We start from the raw sequence: 19,892 nt of genomic DNA, 5'->3' as shown, positions 1-19,892 counted from the left end.
CCTTCAGGGTGGAAACATGTAGAATTTTGTTAAAAAGAATCATTAAAAAGTATAGTGTTTTCTGTGAAGTTTTTATAAATAAAACTAATTAGTAAAAAGTATAAAATTAAACAGTTATTTAATTTAATGACAAAGTGAAAAATTAATGACAGTCATTTTAGATAAGTTTTTTTTATGATTTTATTACAGTTAATTATTTTGTTTTGTTTGTCATTGTTAAAAATGCGTTTTTTAATTATTTCTTTTGTTCTGTATGTCCATTGGGGGGGGGGGGGGGAGGGGGTGGGGGTGTAAAGGGGTGATTACCCCTCTCCAAAGAAAAGAAAAAAAAATTGAATCCCCCATCAAAAAATGAAAAAGTTTAGACGCTTTCTTTAAGATTAATTAACATTAAGATATACTTGTATATGGTTATTTAATTAAAGAACTTGATTTGATTGGTTAAGAAATTTTCTAATGTCATCAAATGGTTTCTTGAACCCTTGAATGTTGTTTTACAAAAAAAGTTTATGTTTATTGATATAATAATTCTTCTGTGAAATCATTAAAAATATGGTTTTAGAACCATCTTTGATATTATCATCTAATAAATTCCGGTTTCTTTAATATCCTGCTTTCTTTTTACAGCCAAGATTCTGGCATACGGCAGGGATCTAAAGGGATAGGATAATCCACAATGATAATAAACAATTTTGTTTCTTCTGTTCATTTAAAGATGTTCCCAAAGTTTACGAATAAACATGATTGAAAACTTTGGGTACCAGCTTTTTTTATTGTCTAAATTCTCCTCTAAATTGACCCTAGGGATAGGAAAATGAAGGATTTTTTGATTTTAAAAAAAAATTTCTCCATTAACGCATCTTTGCATTTCTTACTTAAACGTCCTACATAGAACTTTTTATTATAGTAAATTTTGGCGGTTTACAAAAAAATACAATTTAATTTTATAAATATTTGTTCTTAATGTTGATTATTTCAATAAGGAATTCAACTGATTTCAACTTATACTATAGCCTCTAGGGGCTTTGTCCCAAAAGGTAATTTAAAAAAAAAAGATTAAATTAGGTATAGATGGTACTGCCATTTATTTTTAAATAACTGCCTAAAATATTTTTTTGATGGGTGGGGAGGGGGAAATTTTATTTTTTGGGGGGTTGGGGGTGTCCCACCCCCTAATAAAAAAGCTTAAAACCAACACAGGACCAATAGTTATATACACTGAAGTTCCTAAGGGACGGACGGACGGACAGACATCATTCTATTTTGTATTATAAATATTTTATTTTATAACTTTTATCTTCCAGCATTTTTTTTAACATTTCTATTGTTTTTAAGCATTTACCATAACAGAATCACAACAATAGATACATTATTACTTGGATGTTGCACTAGATTTTTTATGTACTCTTATAAAATGTTACTCGCAGCGGGCTGAACTAATAGTACCCTCTCCAAATCCCTACCCACTACTGAATGAACGAACTGACAAATAAATGAAATCCTTGTTAGCAACCTAAGTTGAAAACAAATTTTCCTCTGTCATAATATCCACGTATATCCTATATCCATTACCACAATTAATTGTAAGAAGACAATTTTATTTTAGGTAGCATAGCTACTATTTAACCGTGGCCTGTCCTTTCGTCTCTAAGTCAGGGAAAAACAAGAAAAAAGACTAAATAAATATTGACCTTGTTTAATTTAAAAAGGGGGGGGGGGGTTAAAGTGACACTTTTTGAAACCAAAACTAAAAGTCAAAGGAACTCAACTAAAAAAAGAGTTACAGGTCTGACATTTTGCATGGCAGTTGCTTTATAGGGGTACAATATGGAACTGTGAAGAAACGGCGGCGCAACCGCCGAAAACCGCCGAGAAAAGGCAACAAAAATTACGGCGGGAAACGGCGGTTTTCGGCGGTTGCGCCGCCGTTTCTTCACAGTTCCATATTGTACCCCTATAAAGCAACTGCCATGCAAAATCTCAGACCTGTAACCTTTTTTTAGTTGAGTTCCTTTGCACCGTGTTCCAGAAAAGCCAAGAAATGACAAAAAATCATAGAGAGTGTATATTTTAGAATTTTGATGAAATTTTATTTAAATAGCAATAAGTATCAATATATCTTTCAATATAATGGCGAAGTTTTAAATATCTCCATCCTGGATGGCACAGGATGCCAGCAAACCTGGCAGGGTCATACAGGTAAAGAACAAAAATATTTTGTTTGCCTTAAACTAAGCATTTTAAGTTACCAAATACTAAAATATCCTATACCAGTACATACCAATATCAAATTTAAGTGTTTAAGTCAATTTCAGGGTCCAGGTATGATCCTGCAGGTCCTGATCCCTCAGAAATATTTAAACAGCTCTTGAGACCGCAATTTTTGACCTATAGACTTCAAATTTTAAACATAAGCTTTTCTAACAAGTATGTATGACCTACTGAAATCATATAAAAATCTCCCGCCGTTTTCCCGCCGACCGCCGCCGCCGAAATTTATATTTTACGATTTCTAATCCAAAGTTGACATACAGATGAGCCTATTTCTTATTTATTGTCTGTGTGTATATGAAGGGAGGGAGGGGACAATGGGCTGTTTATTATAATAGTCCCCAAATTCACCAAATAGGGTTTTCTTATTTGTAAGCATAACAATTTGCTGGACTTTTATTGAATTTTGATTGGTTAGTTTATTAGTTGAGTGTCCAAACGTTTCAATCACTAATTGTAATTTATAGAAGAGGCAATTTTGTGTATTAGCATTGGGAATGTACATTAATTTCTCGGCCATTGTCTAATCCCTATAAATCCCTGATATGTAATACTTTTATTTTATTTTCAATTTACTTGAAAGGAAGCATTTTCTATCTTAAACAATACAAATTCTACTTGTCTTTTTCTAATAAGTATGAAAGCACCTTTGGAAAAAGGTTGTTTAATGAAAGGGTGAAGGGAGTAAATAATGCTAACGAATTAAATAAGAATATATATTTGAATTAGGAAAGGACATAAAAATTTTTAAACTTCTAGCCTTAATGGGTTCAGATATGGATATAAGTGTGGCATCCCCCCCCCCCCCCTCCCTAATAAAAAGGTAAAATGGTTCAGATAAGAGCCTAGACATTTAGGGATAATCTTTATTTAAAACTTTTCTTTACTTTTAGTTTAAATGAATATGTGTTTTAAATAAGTAGAAAATAAATTACTTTTATATCTAAAAAAATTGTTATTTTTTGATAGACCCAGTATTTTTAGGGCTTAAAAAAACAAACTTCGCATACTTTCGCATACACCGGGTAAAGTTCTCTGATATTATACATACATCTAATATCACCATGTAAGAGGATTTGCTTGCGCTCTTTTGCGCTTACGAGATCTGGAACCAAACGTAAAATTTTCATTAGAAGAAAATTGTCTATTTTACAGAAATCGGGTATGCTAAGAAAACCATCTACAATTACATCAAAAAATGGAGATTTGACTTCTTTTAAAGGCTAAACGTATAAATTATTACATACTGATTCCAAAAATATATAATACTTAAAAATAGCTTTAAAAATAAAGGGTCCACACTGATTTGAAATGTAGTTTAGTTGACCTTAAAAATAGTTGTTAACAATCATGAAAAGGAACTTAATTCCATACCTCTGGTATAATTACACATGAAATTCTTATTTTTCATAGTAAAGAGCTAATTCTTTCGGTTTTATTTCCAAAAACTTGTGTATATTACTAAACAAATGTTTAAAAGTGTATTTTCCAAAATGTAAAAAACGATTATTTGTCACTCGCTGGAACATAGTGAGCTTTGTTGACTCTTAGTTTTGGTTTCAAAAAGTGTCACTTTCGCCCCCCCCCCCCCTTTGAAAAAATAGGTTGATTAAAGTTAAAGCAGCATATAATTAAACAAATATATTTTAATTAATCTGTAATCTATTGTTTTTTTTTTCAATTAAATTATTTTTAGCTGTATTTCTTTTGTACTTAAACAGCCTTAAATTCCCCGTACAAAATGCACAAAGACCGTTTATTTGAATTATTTCTTGACCTTTAAGACTTCTTCATAACAAAGATAGAGTAATGGCAGATGTATTACTAATCTATTAAATAGTTATTTCTTAGACTAATAAATATAATAAGTCAATTTTACACAAAAATTGTCCCTTTCTTTTTCAAAAAGCAGAAGAAAGCATTAAACAGCTGAAATTAGAAAGCAAAGTTTAATGAAATTAATTTTCGTCTGCAACGCTCTAGGTCTTTGCACTTGGAAATCAAATAGTAAGCTCTTTATACATCTATACTATAAATTTATTACTCAGACTATTTCCTAGTCCCGGTTTCGCGGACCTTTCTCTTCTGCTAGCAAATTGCTTTCTGCTCTTTTGTAGTGACATGGCTGTTTTAATATTCAAAGACCCAATTGAAAGTCGGTACAGGGTCCACGGGGTTGGATATACAGTTATTTTCAAACCCTTCCCCATTTATTTTTATATAATGTCAAACTTGTAATATTGAAAGCTAAGCAATATTAAATCTATAATGTATAAGATTGATTTGAGTAGTTAATTTTAGAACATAAAAAGTAAACAGGAAATTTAATAAATTAACCCATTAGTGATGAACCGGCTTTTAACGCCCGGTTCCAGAAAATGCCAAAAAAAACTGGTTTTCAGTTTCAGGATTGAATCATGCTCGCATGAGCCTACCCTTTACTGCGCTGTTTTTCAATTCCCCCCAGAGAGAAGCGTTTCTATCTATTAGGTCGGCCACAATCTTTCATCGAAAATGGGTGAACCAAAAAAAACAAGGTGATTTAAAATACCCCTTCTAACTTTTTTGTTTATGAAGTAAAGTTAGTGATTTTTTTCGTGAAATTTAAAGTTTATTGGCAACTACATTCATTTGTGAAATCGTTTTATTCAAATTATTATTTTTTATATGATTTTTTTATCGTTTAATTATGTTCTATATAACTCCGGTTCGGCGTGAGTAAAAATACCCGAAAGTTTTATTGCCCTGCTCGGCGTGAGTAAAAATACCGGTTTTAACTTTTCAACCATTAGATATATTAGATATTTTTTTATCATTTATTATTCTCTTCAAATGTAAAAATTTCTTTATTTCCCAATGTTAAATATAATTGATAGATAGATAAATAAAAGGATCGATAGATAGATAGATAGATAGACTGATATATAGGGATAAGACAATGGCCGATAAATTTATGTAGATTCCCAATGATAATCAACAATTGTTAGATAGATAAATAAAAGGATGGATGGATAGATAGATAGACTGATATATAGGGATAAGACAATGGCCGATAAATTTATGTAGATTCCAAATGATAATCAACAATTGTTAGATAGATAAATAAAAGGATGGATGGACAGATAGATAGATATATCTTGGTTTAGACTTTATTACATAAATATTTTTAAGGGGTGGGGGGGGGATATGTTTTTTTCTCTCAAAAAAAAACAATACTATTTTAAATTTTGATTATCTTGTCATAGCCCTACAGGATGGGGGCATAACACACGAAAATTCAATTATTATTACTTGTAAATATGATGGTTTTAGGCCATTTTCATTATCTTGTCATCGCCTTCAGGATGGGGGCGTAACTATTATTCTATGTAAATTTGATGGTTTCAGGCCATTTTGCTTATCTTGACATTTCCCCACAGGATGGGGGCGTAACTAACCAGTATTCTATGCAAATTTGATGGTTTTAGGCCATTTTTGTTATCTTGATATTACTGTATTATTCTATTCTTTTGTTTGTGATATTTTTTAAATACTTTAGGCCAAAGATATGTAATAAGTCTTTTCTAGTCTTTCCTTTATCAATAAAAATTATATTTTTTTATATATTTGTCAATTACTGATACTACTAGAATAGTTGTTACTCTATAATTCACTTTGGACGTTCAAAAATTACATTATCAATATCCCTCCCATTATTATCAATACAAATATTAGCAAAAGTTTTAAAACTTCCTCGAAATGGGCTTTTTTAACCGAAAACGGCGGCACCTATAGCCAAAATCTTAAATGTGATATAAATTGTTTTGTATGTTAGTTGTAGCTCTATCAATTACATGAGGTTATGTAGTTTTCAATTACGGATCATATCAAAGTTCTAAAAAGTGTTCATCTCACTTTAGGCGTTCAAAAATTACATTTTTAACTTTTTGGGCCAAAAAACCGGGTATTTAGGTCACAAACGGGCTTTAATGCCGGGGGAAAGCACCAAAAAACGCCAAAAACGGTTATTAATGCCGAAAGGTTTTTTTACTCGCGCCGAACCGGGTTTTATTGCAACTTTCCTGTGCACGCCACTAGAGCAAAACAAAAAAATTGGAATTCCGTTTTTACCATTATAAAGCTTCCCTGAGATTTTCAGCTCGATCGGTCCATAAAAGTGGCGCTCGGCACTAATGGGTTAAATTAAAAGAATTACTACGATATTTAATTTTTGGAGATATTGTCAATATATAACTTAATACGACATTACCATATCACATCAAATGTAATCTTTTTAAAAATTGTTAATAGGCAAGGAATCATTTAAAATGTATATCTCAGATGCTTTGTTAGTCGGCTATGCTTCATTTATAGAGTAATCTATAATAAAACAAGGTTGATAATATCCATAAAAGCGAAGCTATGCAACTGTAGACCAAAAGGGAATTAACACTTGTAGAGTGTCATAACTGAATAATCAGAATATAAATGTATAAGAGTCCAAGCAAAATTGTAAGTAAATTTGTTGAAAAATTGCTTGATGCAAGATAAGGATGAAGGACATACTTACATTTTTAGGACTTGATTATAGAATAGCTTCGCTTATAATATTATACTTTGCTGTCCCAGGAATCAATATACCAAAAATCAGATCAATCGGATTAATTCAACATAAAATTAGATGTTAAAAATCAACATGTTTTAAATGGACGTACAGACATTCTGGTAACGATTATAGAGTTGCTACGCTTTCTTAATCGTACTTACCTAATACAGGAATCATCATGCAAAGTTTAAAATCGATTGGACAATTCTAACCTGATTGAATGAAGGAAAAGAGCTAATTGTCTGTGACATCCGGACAGACCGACCATAAATATAGAATATTTTTAAACTGCTCTATAGACTATCACTGTGAAGGAAAATGTTTGAAAAAACAGGCATACATTATGTAACACTTAGTTATGTAATCCAAATATTTTAAATCTTTGGAATCTAAAGGCCTCTTTAGATAATTGATTAGTTTAAGTCATAATAAGCTTCATTATCATGTAGATGCAAAGCAATTTAATGAATTTAAATGTAATTTCTCACCGGCTATAAGATATAATTAAGATATTTTGAAATATTACATTATCAATGAGCATCTATTCTATAGTTAACTTTGTATCTTTGTACTCGGGATAAATGTCATTTTCTCAACTTATTTATTGTTTTAATAAAATTAAATAATTTATCTGTAATACAAAGTAGAATGATGTTTGTTGATCTGTCTGTCTGTCTGAAGCTTAAGATCTCAGTAAACACTGAACTGATTGGGCCCTACTCTTCAGGGAATATACCTACTGGTCTTTGATGGTTTTAGGCTTTTTTCTTCCCCAACCACCAAAAAAATTTTACAAATTGAAATTTTTAACCATACAATGCACAATCTGGGTTTAATTTTACCACAGAGTAATTTGACAAAGAATAACTCTCTTGAAAAAATCCGTAGAATAATTCTATATAGGAAGTTTGACTTCCCATAACCTCATAGGGTGAAGCCCCTAGAGGATAGGGGCGAACCATATAGTAGATTATATATGAATAGACAGAAAATTTAAATGTTTAGGTAGGATAAACAACAAATCAATTTCAAAACTTTATTAAACTAAATAATTTGCTACATCAAAATTTTAAATAAGAAAACAGGATATCAGAGTTGCAAAGCCAAAGTAAGAATAATTAGCAGCGTCTAGATCCAGATTCCCAGGAAGGGTTTTGTTCCAAGTTCATATTATAAAGTTGACACAGGTTATCCTTGTAGCGCCAATTTCCACAGTTGAGTGTTCCCCGGCAAGTTCTATGACACTCTTCTGCACTTGCTGTCTTTACGTTGTCCATCCAGCTCCAGTAATAAGCCAATATACCCTCATCATGGCACCTAAACTCCATAGCACAATCAGCATTAGTTAGATCAGGACCATCCCACTCACCTGGACTAGTAAGGAATATTCTATTAAAGCAGTATTTATGCTGCACATTATACAACCAACCAATACAATTAGGATCTTTGTAACATGTTAAGATACATTCCCAATTCTCATTAACATATCCACGCCATTGGAGATTATCGTTAATTGTGATCCCTTTCTTTACACAATAACTCAAGCTTTCAGTACTTGTGGTAGTAGTAGTTGTGGTTGTAGTAGTTGTGGTTGTAGTAGTTGTGGTAGTAGTAGTGGTGGTTGTTGTAATAGGAGTACATTTACTTTCATCTCCAAGGGCAGCCATGGTAAATCTATTTAGTGTAATAATTCTAACACTGTTTGCAGATCCAAGAACTCCTGTTGTTTGTCCAGTCTTAGGAAACACTACATCAGGGTTAGAATAATAGGGGATCACCCTTTCACGAAGAGGAGTTGAATAAGATTGGATTGTCTTGTATTTTCCTCCGGGTAATAGATAACCAAGACCATCAGCATAGGTGGGGTTAGGTCCTGTTTCTTTATTATGCAACAAACCAAAATTGTGTCCAAGTTCATGGTTTAGTACATAGTAACTCAACATGCAATGCTTCATGTTTAATGTGACTGTATTGCCTCTATTAACTGAATCAACAGAACCAATACCACATACATTAGAGCTTTCAACAAGTACTGTAGCAGCATCTGCAGTTCCTCTTAGCTCTTCCGCTGTTCCTTTCATTTTTTCAAATGTATCAAAGTCTGCGCCACCATTACCAGTTTCATCAAATGTGGTCATTTCTAAACCACAAGACTGAACACGGACAGGAGCCTTGGAATTGATGAAGACCTGGTTGGTTACTGCAATAACTTCATTTATAAACCCCTCAATATCAGCTGTATGGGCAGCAAACTGTGGAGTGTAATAAAACTTTAAGCTAAATGTTACAATTGTTGTTGTGTCTGTTGTTCTCATTTCAGGATAATCAATTCTTGTAGAAGCATTCCCAAATACATCATCAGTCATATGTTCAGCTTCAGGCATGCTTCCAACATCCATTTGTTTTACAACATGAATATTATCCCCACAATATTCAATGTCATAAGACTCACCATTGTCAAGCCAAGCATGTCCATATATATCACCATTGTGCTCAGTGATAGTTACTTCAGCCTCATCGTTTTCATACATATAAGAATTAGCAGCTTCCCCTACAGGTCCTTTGAATTCTAAGTCGTTCTTGATGATACCAAGTTGAAGTTTGGGATCTCCAAGTTTTGTAATATTGACTGAAACAGGCTGGCACATCTTCACAAATGGTCCTTGGCAGCATGGCAATTCTGATCTTGTTTCCCCAAGTTCAGTGTACAAAGAATTGCAACATATACCTAGATCATAAATTGGTTATCAGTGTAAAGATTAATCTTAAATATTACAAAAATGTCAGAATAAAATATTTTACTTATGTTTAAAATTAAATGTAAGTCATTTAAAAGTTAAATATGTACCTGGTAGAAGAAACCCAAACAAGGCTACAAACATGAGCATCTTGGTATGGGGCTAGAACTGAAAGATCAAAGAACTAATTTTAAGAATACTAATAATTATTCAATAAGAAAGAATTACAACAGTAAATGTTAAGGTAATAGAACAACCTCTTTATTATAATGTAAGTAAATATTAATTTTATCTAAAATCTGTAATAGCAAATCTAATTGTAGTTATAATATTACATAAACAATGGAAATATACTTACCTAAACAACTTAAAGATGACTGTTTGATCTAGAATTTTGGCACAGTTTTATAGAGTTTGTTTTTAATCACAAATGTTTAATAATGTAAAACGCAAAAAATCTAATGTAAATATTCTTTTATTCTCTGAATAGAGAATTAGTATGTGTATGTAATTTATTTGTCAGTACAAAAGCAAAAAAAAATAAACAAGAATAAAACAATTAAACGCCAAGAAACATTTCATCTCATTCATATTTTCTCGGTTTTAATAATTAGGGATAACTTTAATGAAATTTTTTCTTGTCTGCTAGCAAAAAGGTCTTTAAGTGGGGGTCAGGTAGTTGCATCCATACTTCTACATTTATTTATGAATCAAACAACCTGAGTCATTCAAGAGTTCCTCTACTTTGTGACCTACTTTTTATCCATAATACAAAGTAGAACGATGTATGTCCGTATGTCTGTCCGTCTGTCTGTCTGTCCTTTGTCTGTCTGTTTGTCCGTCTGTCTGTCCGTCTGAAGCTTAAGATCTCAGTAACCAGTGAACGGATTGGGCTCTACTTTTCAGGGAATATACCTACTGATACTGGGACACCTCCCCCCCCCCAAAAAAAAAAAAATACATCCCGCCAAATTTTTTTTAAAACTTAAATTAAACAAGGGTGGGGGGTCGACTAACCACCCCTCCAAAAAAATTCCCTTCCCCCAAAAAGATTTTTTTAAAATTTTTCTTTTTAAATCTAAAATACCAAAAAAATAGGTTGATCAAACCTAAAGGCTAAGGATGAAGCCGCTAGTATTCATATAAATGAAAACTAAACTAATATCTGTACAGTAACTACAAAAAAATTGGGATACAATGAAGCTTTTATCAAAACAAATAATTACACATTAATTTTCCTAAAACATTTGTAATAAGACTAAACAATGTTTTTTTACCTCTTATATATTCATTCTTTTACTTACATATGTACAGTTTTTAACTAAAATAATTTCTTTTGGATTAGACTCGAATTAATATTGTACTTTTAATTTTAATAAGAAATTTTTTTTCACATGGAGGTGGACTGTGGATTCCACTGGAATCCAAAGTTTGGATCTACTGCAGTTCACGGTAAAATATTGCTGGTAACGAATATTGCTGAAAATCTATGAATTTAAAAGGCTGCTAGCTGCCAAACGGCTGAACGTAGAGAGCATGCCTGCACACTGTTTTAAGCGGCATAAGAAGGCCTACAAATAATCTGGAATAGCCATAAATCAATAATGCATAATTATCTCGCAGTGCAGAGAAATGCGCGAAAAAAGGCCTATTTTAAGCGTTTTTTCTTCAGTGAAGCTTTCCCTGTGCATAATTAGATCTTGGCTATTCCAGATTATTTGTAGGCCTTCTTATACCGCTTAAAATGGTGTGCGGGTATGATCTGTACGTTCAGCCGTTTGGCAGCTAGCGGCCTTTAAAATTTATAGATTTTTAGCAATATTCGTTACCAGGAATATTTTACCGTGAACTGCAGTAGATCCCAAAGTTTTATAACAGCTTTATCTTATTCGTTAACTAAAAAACTTTGTACTCTATTGAATTTTAATTGGTTTGTTTCAAACATGATAATAACCAAACTTTTTAACCATAACCTCTAATCTTATGAGGGTAATTTTGATTCTCATCATTGGGGATGTATATTAATGTATCGTTCATTGCTATTCCCTTAAGATCCCTCACTCATTAAATTTAAAGAAAGGGAATTTAACAGTTCAAAACAAACATATGTCAAAGATTATGATATAATTGAATCGGAATAATATTTTCAGAAATTTAAACTTACATTTTAAAACACAAGAAATTTATAATGCTTTCCTGAAAAGTACAACCTATTTAAACCATTACTTTATGGCATCTTTGGCTTTAGACAAAAAAAAAACTCTTTCTACTTTATATCATCGGATGATAGGTAACCACATTATTGAAACTATTCCTCCTAGGTATAGCAACATTTAATATCAAGTTAATAGGATAATTATATAACAAATAATTTTAATTCTGTAATAGTTTGTGTTTTTAAGATGATGTCAACCTATTTAAATACCAGTTATAATAAAATATTTAATTAACAAGGATGATAAATCTAAAAGTTTCTATTCATAATAATACAAATAAAGTACATAGAGTCAGATTAAGTTAGTTTACAAGAAATTTTATAACATGTCATTTACATTATCATTACTAGCGACTAGGCCTCTAGGGTCATCTAGGGGCACTTGGAGGACAGGGGGAATAGCGAAGTCGTTTGGTATACACAGACAGACATCCTGTTACTTTTATATAAGGAAAACAGACGCACGGACAAAGAAAATTTTAGAGTAGATAAAATTAATTAAGGGGAATCTTGTATATGAATTTCAGATGCCTATCTGATAAATCCAATAAAGTAACTATATAAAGCAGCCGAAATTCCCCAAACAGACATACGGAAATACGAGCTATTGAGTAGCTTCACTACTAAAAGAGTAGGTAGTAACAATCAGAAAGGAAGGGAACAATAGGCTGTTTATTAAACTGGTCCCCAAAGTTTTATAATAACGTTTTCTGACGAAGCCATATCTGTACCACTTTTGCACCACTTTAGATTCCTGTTACGTCATAAAAATGAGGGAGATGAGAGAAGTGGTAAAGAAAACACCTAAAAAGAGGTGGAGAATCCCTTATTTTTATTACGTCACAGGATTGGGCTTCGTCACGTTTTCTTAATCTTTAGCTTAACAACTTTGAGGGCTTTTATTGAAATTTGATTGGTTGGTTAAATATCCAAATGTTTCAACCACTAATTGTAACCTACAGAAGTTGTAATTTTGTGTGTATATTGGAGATACACAACAATTTATCGACTATTGTCTTATCCCGAGTAACAATACATATACGTAAGTACAGGAATCAGTAAAATTATTTTATTTGAAAAAAACAAACACTTTATCAAGACACTAGCGGCTGCTGCCCTAGCATCTATATAGTAGTTCTGCATTAAAGGCATCTTTAATGCAAAAAATAGCTTAATACCATCCCAAGACTATCTAAAAATTAAAAAAATGAAGAATTCAATCTGTTTAGTAGTTTAGAAATCTTAAGTTACAAATACTGCTAATTTGAGCAAACCAATCAAGCTTCAAGTACCCAAAGTTTTAAGCAAGCAAATTTTGAACACCATAATAATTAACAGTCCAATGTCTTCTCCATACATGGATAAAACCTACCTTGTTTTCATTATTTTTTTCGTAATACTTGTTTCTCCTTAATCCTGTATGTCTGTCTACTTTCTCCTATCTGTCTCTTACAGTTTTTTTTTTGCAATCAACTGCGCAATTTTATTTTGGTTGATTTTGATTTTATTGCTTAAATTGATTCTGCACTTGTTTAGTAGTATTTTTAAACAAATGTCCGTGAGTACATCAAAGAGGATATCCTTTCAAATATGGCTTCAAAACCGATTAATATCCACTGGATTAGAACCGGTTCTCAGCCATACTGAAAGACTATGTATAGCATCGTATTACAGGAAATTTTCCACGGATACTAATATGAAAATCTTAAAATTAAAACCTTTGTTTAATGGGAGTATCGACTTCCCTGTTGTTAGCTGTTGACAATTTTAATCGATTTTTTTAGCTTTGGGATTAACATTATCGATGGTTAATTTATTCCTTGTCTAAACCTGAAAGTATTACTTTCAGATTTGCAAAAAAAGATAAGTTTCAAGAAGACTTGTTCTGAAGCCTTAGGTTTGTGGTAAAATATAGTCGTAATGATAAATGATAAAAGTTCTGTTTAACATAATGGATGTTGTCATTCTTGTTTAGAATTTGCTTTTTTGTTTTTTAGAGTAGCTACTCAATGTACTATATTAATGGATATGCAATACGTGGATATATTGATATGGTAAAATTTGTTGTCAATTTAGGTTACTAATATGACCTTCAATTATTGGACAGTTGGTTCATACAGTAGGAGGGGATGGGTGGGCCGTATCGTTGTTTTAACCAGCTGTGATTACCACTTTATTAGATAACATGAAAATCGGATATAATTTCCAGGAAATAGAATATATTGATTATTAGACTTAGAGTTGATCTTGTAATAAATAATGGAGAAATGGCTCAAAAACAAATACTTCCATACTAAGGTTACTATAAACCACATCAAAGTCTTTGAGCCAACGAATAAGAGAACGTGGTTATAAACATTTAGGTACCAGTGGGATATGCAGTCTAATTCCATATTCTGAGTTTTATGAAAATTTTAGTCAAAAAATCTTTACTCTCTATCTACATATAAATTATATCCAATGTTAAGAGTAAATTATTTAAAAAGAAATCAAACTATCAAACGTGCATTTTAAAGATAAAGAGCTGAACTAAAGATAATTCTTTTATCAATTTAATAAAAATATAGCTAAAAATATTTAGCTAGTACAAAAACTAATATTTTTTTTAAAGATAACAATTGTATTACTTTTTACATATTAAAGGGACTGTGAACGTATATAAATTTTTCTCATCTTAATATCAAATCTTAACATTATCTCATTCATAATATCTCACAGATAGAGCAAAACGCGCTTTTGTTTGCTTAAAAAACGGCTTTTTCCGACGATTTTTATAAGGTAAAGGGAAAGGAAGAAATTTTCCGTATTATATAAAATGTGCATTAAATTGCTTTTTTCTCCCATTATAGCTAAAAATAAACTTTTTCACATAGTTCTTGATTTTTCCTAACGGTTAAGCTGACTTTTAACATAATTCTTGCTTTAAACCAATGTATAGTTACTTAGAAATTGATAAAATAAGCAATGTTTTTTTTTATGGAAAACCAAATACAATAACAAATCTAGAAACAGGTTTTTTATTAGTATCCAATTAACTTTAGATGGCCCATCTCTCGCCCACCTTTAATTACAAATTTGTAAATAATAAAGGCGCAATATTTCTTTATAAACAGTCAGATAAAAGTGTAAACTAATTCTCCAAAGTGGGTTATTGATTGTCCAACACAATAAAAAAGGATATTATTATTTTAAATAACCTATGAGATTCAACCCTTTGTAGACAGTGAGGTATTTTTAGTAGCGAAGCTACTCTATAATTTGAAATGTCCGTCTGTCCGTCCGTCTGTCCGTCCGTCTGTCCGTCCGTCTGTCCGTCCGTCTGTCCGTCCGTCTGTCCGTCCGTCTGTCCGTCTTAGTTTGGGGGAAACGTAAATTTCTCGGCTCCTATAAAAGATAAAAGGCTGAAATTTTTTGACAACATTCCTATTATTAAGGAGCACAATTAACTATAAAACATCAATGGCGGTCGGACCGCTTTTTAGCAGGTTTTAGGCTATTTTTGTATTTTTCACATTTTTCTCCATATCTTTGGTGTTTATGGTCCGATTTCCAAAATTTTTTCAGTTAAAGATATCAAAATTGAATTTCCTGTCGATTTAAGAAAACAACTATGACGGTCAGACTGTCTTTAAGAAGGTTTTAGGCTATTTTTGAATTTTTCACATTTTATTCCATACCTATGGTGTTTATGGTCCGATTTCCAAAATTTTTTCAGTTAAAGATATCAAAATTAAATTTTCTATCATTTAAAGAAAACAACTATGACGGTCAGAATTGCCTTTTTTCAGGTTTTTGGCTATTTTTATATTTTTTTACATTTTTCCTCATATCTTTGGTGTTTATGGTCCGTTTTTTTTTTAATTTTTGTAGTTAAACATATCAAAATTAAATTTCCCGTTGTTTTGAGCATCCACTATGTAATTTACTTTAACCATCAGTCAGTTTATCATAGTACTGAAATATAAATATTAAGAAATTAAAAACAAATGTTGAAAAGGTTTCGTGATTTTTTCCTAATATACATGCTTTTGACAACTAATATCTAAATTCTTATTTAATTGTTTGTGCTTCGCTACTTATGGATGTTGTCATCCTTGTTTTGTCAATAATACGAATTTAAAATAGGTCTTTATTACCTAATTACTACGTTATAAAAAAACTAATTGGCAATTTTATATCATAAATTAAATCCTTAACAGTAAGTAAATTGTTTCAACTATATATGACAAGTTAAATATCCCGACAAACATTATAAGAAACAAAAACGTTCAAATTTTCCCTGTTTTTTCCTTTTTCCCTCCCTAAATACCATAAAATCAAGGCATTATTCCTGGATATTTTTGTTAATAGGACGTTTTTGGTTGATCAGTGTAGTGAAATGTGCTTAGAAAATGTTAAGATTTGATAATCAGATGAGAAATTATTACGTTCACACTCCCTTTAAAAATACTTAATTTTTTTTCAATATTTCAAAGAAAGCTCTGGCTTTATTAGTTCTTATAATATTCTATATTAGTCTTTGATTTTAATAGCAGCAGGAAGAACCATTTTTATTAAAATTTTATATATTTTTTAGGGAGGGGGGATGGGGGGTAGGGGGAGGGGGTCGACTCTCTCCCCAATCCATTTTTTTAGTTAGAAAAAATTGGAGGAGTGGAATTTTTCTAGGGGCGATGTATCTAGTGAGGGTGGTAGTACCCTCCCACACAATAGTTATAAAACTTCCTGGAACCTATGAGAAGCTACCCTGTTAAGGAGAACCCGATCTGTTTAGCAGTTCAGCGATATACTTTGGTACAAACATACAGACAAACACACAAACAGACATCCTATTACTTTATTTTAGGGATTTTGATAGTGTTGTATGAGTTAATAGTGTTTAAACTTTTCCACCTATAATTTTAACTCACATTTTCTATCAGACTACAAGTGTCTAAACTTCTACAGAAGGGGTAATGGTGTTTATAATCATTGGGAATGTAATATATCAAATATCGTCTGTTGTCTTATCCCTTTACATAAAAGACAAATCTCGTCAACTTTCTAGATTTCTGATTATAAAATGAGGAACTTTAATGGACACATAAGTGTTGAACATTTTATTTCATTGTTTATTTTTAAATTAAGGAAATTGATTCTGATAGCTTTTAAAATGGTTGTTCAAATGCTTTTTGATAGTTATTTTTTTTTATATATTTACATGGATGGATGAAATATTGATAAAAATCTCCAATGATGAAAAACAAAAATACCACTTCTGGTTGAAAAAGTTTTAAACTATTAGCTTAGAACCAACAACCAAATTAAACTAATAGTACCCAAAGTATTTTAGACAACAAATAATATATCAAGAATATAAAACTTTGGGTACCAGTGTAATTTACATCCCAATATTCCCTTCCTTTCTGTATTTTTGAATAAAATTTTGACCATTAAACAAAGTTATAAGTCCTATTGTAGTTCATAATTTGAACCGGTCAATGCCTTTAAAGCCGCTTGGTAACATACATTTTATACTTTGAACTTAATATATTATTAGGGAGGGAGGGGTCATTGGACTGTAAATTTTACTGGTGCCCAAAGATTGAAACCAAGTATCTAATTTGTTGAATCACAAAACTTTATTAATTTTTGATTGGTTGGTTCATTAATTTTTTTTTGTAACGTTTTAACCAATAGTTTTAAACTAAAGGAGGGAAAATTTTTATCATTCGAATCGCAATTCAATCGTTCATTGTCTTATCCCTTAAGATCCCTTAATACTTCTCCTTCAACCCTTGCTTCATTCTTATCATAAATAAAACAACACTTGTTATTTATTTGCAAATAATTTTAGTGTGTTAATTTGCAAAAATGAATGAACACTTAACAATAGGAGAGAGAGGGGACTATGAGCTGTTGATGTTCATTACACTAGTCCCCAAAGTTTTGTAATAACGTTTTCATATTCGTTGGTTTAACAACTTTGGGGACTTTTTATTTGATTCATTAAATTGAGTGTTCAAATGTTTCAACCACTAATTTTTAATCTTCAAAAGGGGTAATGTTGTTTATCATAATTGGAGATTTACATCAATTTTATCAACCACTGTCTTATTCCTTTAAATCTCTGCTTAACAATGCATATTTTATTTTTAAAATTTCCTACTTAAAGAACGTTTTTGAAGGCTTGGCAGTATTTATCTTTAAACTGGTTATTTCCTAAATATTAATGTATAGAGTATACTAATACTTTAAGCTATGTGGATTTTTTCTTCAAAGTTTTATCTTTTGAATAGTGTACTCTACTTTTCACAATTTCTAAATAAAATACAGCAATTTAATTTAATTTCTTGTTACCAAAGTGCCCTCATTCATTGTGTGTTTTTTTTAAAATTTAAAACTAACATCGTCCAAACTTATAAACCAATAATTTATTAATTTTGTTTATAATCATTTGGAAAGCATAACAATTTATCATCCATTGTTTAATCCTTAAGATCCCAGAGTATTACAGACCAATCAACCGAAAAACAAATTATGAATGTCTCTTCTGTGTGCGTTAAGATCTCTGAAACAGGAAGCTCTACAAAATGTCCGAAAAAATGAGTCGGTTGACGTCTTAAAAATTAGGGACGAGAGGAGAAGTGGGAAAGGAAACCCCTAGAAAAGAGATGAATATATTGACGTCACACGACTCATTTTTTCCTACACTTTATAGAGCTTCCTTAACCATCAAATTTGATAAATCTGTGCTTGTTTATGTTTCTTATTTTTTAATCAACAAAGCTAAATCCTTTTCTTAAATAAAGATAGACACCAGGGATCTAGAGGGATAAGACAATAAACTATAAATCGATGTACATCCTCAAGAATGATAAACAAAATTTTACCTATAGATTAATTATTGGTTGAAAAGTTTGGACACTTATGGTATAGACCAACCTATCAAACTTCATTAATAGTACCCGTAGATTTTGAGCCAACGAATAATATATCGCGGTTATAAAACTTTGGGTACCAGAAGTTAGGGGACAAACGAGCTTTCTATTACTTTAGTGTACTTCTATTAACGTTTTCGTTCATGAATACTTTAAACAGTTAGGGAGTTGAATCCATTTTTATAGAAGCAGAAATATAATCTATGATTATGGTTTGGACCCTCTAAAACTGTAATCTACCTTTCCACTTTCCCCTCTCTTGGTGAAGATATCTTCAACGCCGATACGATTTTTGAAATGTAAGATTCTACTTTCCCTTCTCTTGGTGAAGATATCTTCAACGCCGATACGATTTTTGAAATGTAAGATGCCACTTTCCCCTCTCTTGGTGAAGATATCTTCAACGCCGATACGATTTTTGAAATTTAAGATTCCACTTTTGCCTCTCTTGGTGAAGATATCTTCAACAAGAGAGACAAAAGTGGAATCTTATATTTCAAAAATCGTATCGGCGTTGAAGATATCTTCACCAAGAGAGAGGAAAGTGGAAGGGTAGATTACAGTTTTAGAGGGTCCAAACCATAATCATAGATTATATTTCTGCTTCTATAAAAATGGATTCAACTCCCTAACTGTTAAACACACTTTTATTATTATTAAAGCTAAATTTTATTATTTGTATCCTAGAATTATTTAGCCATACCTGAGATCATAATAGACAAACAGATGAACAAACATCCTACTAATCCAATGTACGGGTATAGTCCCTTTTGTGGCAACGCACCTTAAGGGGCGATACTTCGTATTTTTCACAGTAGCTTTTCTCCTATTTCTAGCCCCTGCGGGGGGCTCTAATCCTGTTGGGCAATCACCTAGCCCAATATAACCTAACCTAACCTAAAATAATCTATAACAAGTCATTTTAAAAATATGAAGAATCGCCCCTTAAGGGGCGTTGCCACGAAAGGGACTATTCCCCAATGTACTTTGCCAAGCATAAGTACTTAAAACACGTTTCTAATAAAGGATGATTGACAAACTTATTGGTGAAAATTGAACAATTTGAAACAATTTAATCCTTCCGGCCCAATAGAAATCAATTAGAATGATAGACATTTATAATGAAATTGTCATCTGTATAATTTTAAAAAAGTTTAACAGAT

The 19,892-nt window shown here is 31.5% G+C and overlaps 1 protein-coding gene across 1 annotated transcript; it reads right to left on the bottom strand.

Moving 5' to 3' along the window:
• Positions 1-7,878: 7,878 nt before the first annotated feature.
• Positions 7,879-9,974, bottom strand: LOC145324652 (peptidyl-Asp metalloendopeptidase-like). The gene is made up of 3 exons (XM_080167236.1): positions 9,953-9,974; positions 9,705-9,762; positions 7,879-9,584 (listed from the first exon to the last, which is right to left on the bottom strand). The coding sequence occupies exons 2-3, from the start codon at positions 9,742-9,744 to the stop codon at positions 7,975-7,977; spliced, it is 1,650 nt and encodes a 549-aa protein (XP_080023362.1). The 5' UTR covers positions 9,745-9,762; positions 9,953-9,974; the 3' UTR covers positions 7,879-7,974.
• Positions 9,975-19,892: the final 9,918 nt, after the last annotated feature.

Source organism: Acartia tonsa, chromosome 7 (assembly GCF_053477335.1).
Source record: "Acartia tonsa isolate MP-2025a chromosome 7, ASM5347733v1, whole genome shotgun sequence".
NCBI lineage: Eukaryota > Metazoa > Arthropoda > Copepoda > Calanoida > Acartiidae > Acartia > Acartia tonsa.
The sequence above is the reverse complement of the archived record's forward strand: the minus strand, read 5'-3'. Positions and strand labels throughout refer to the sequence as shown.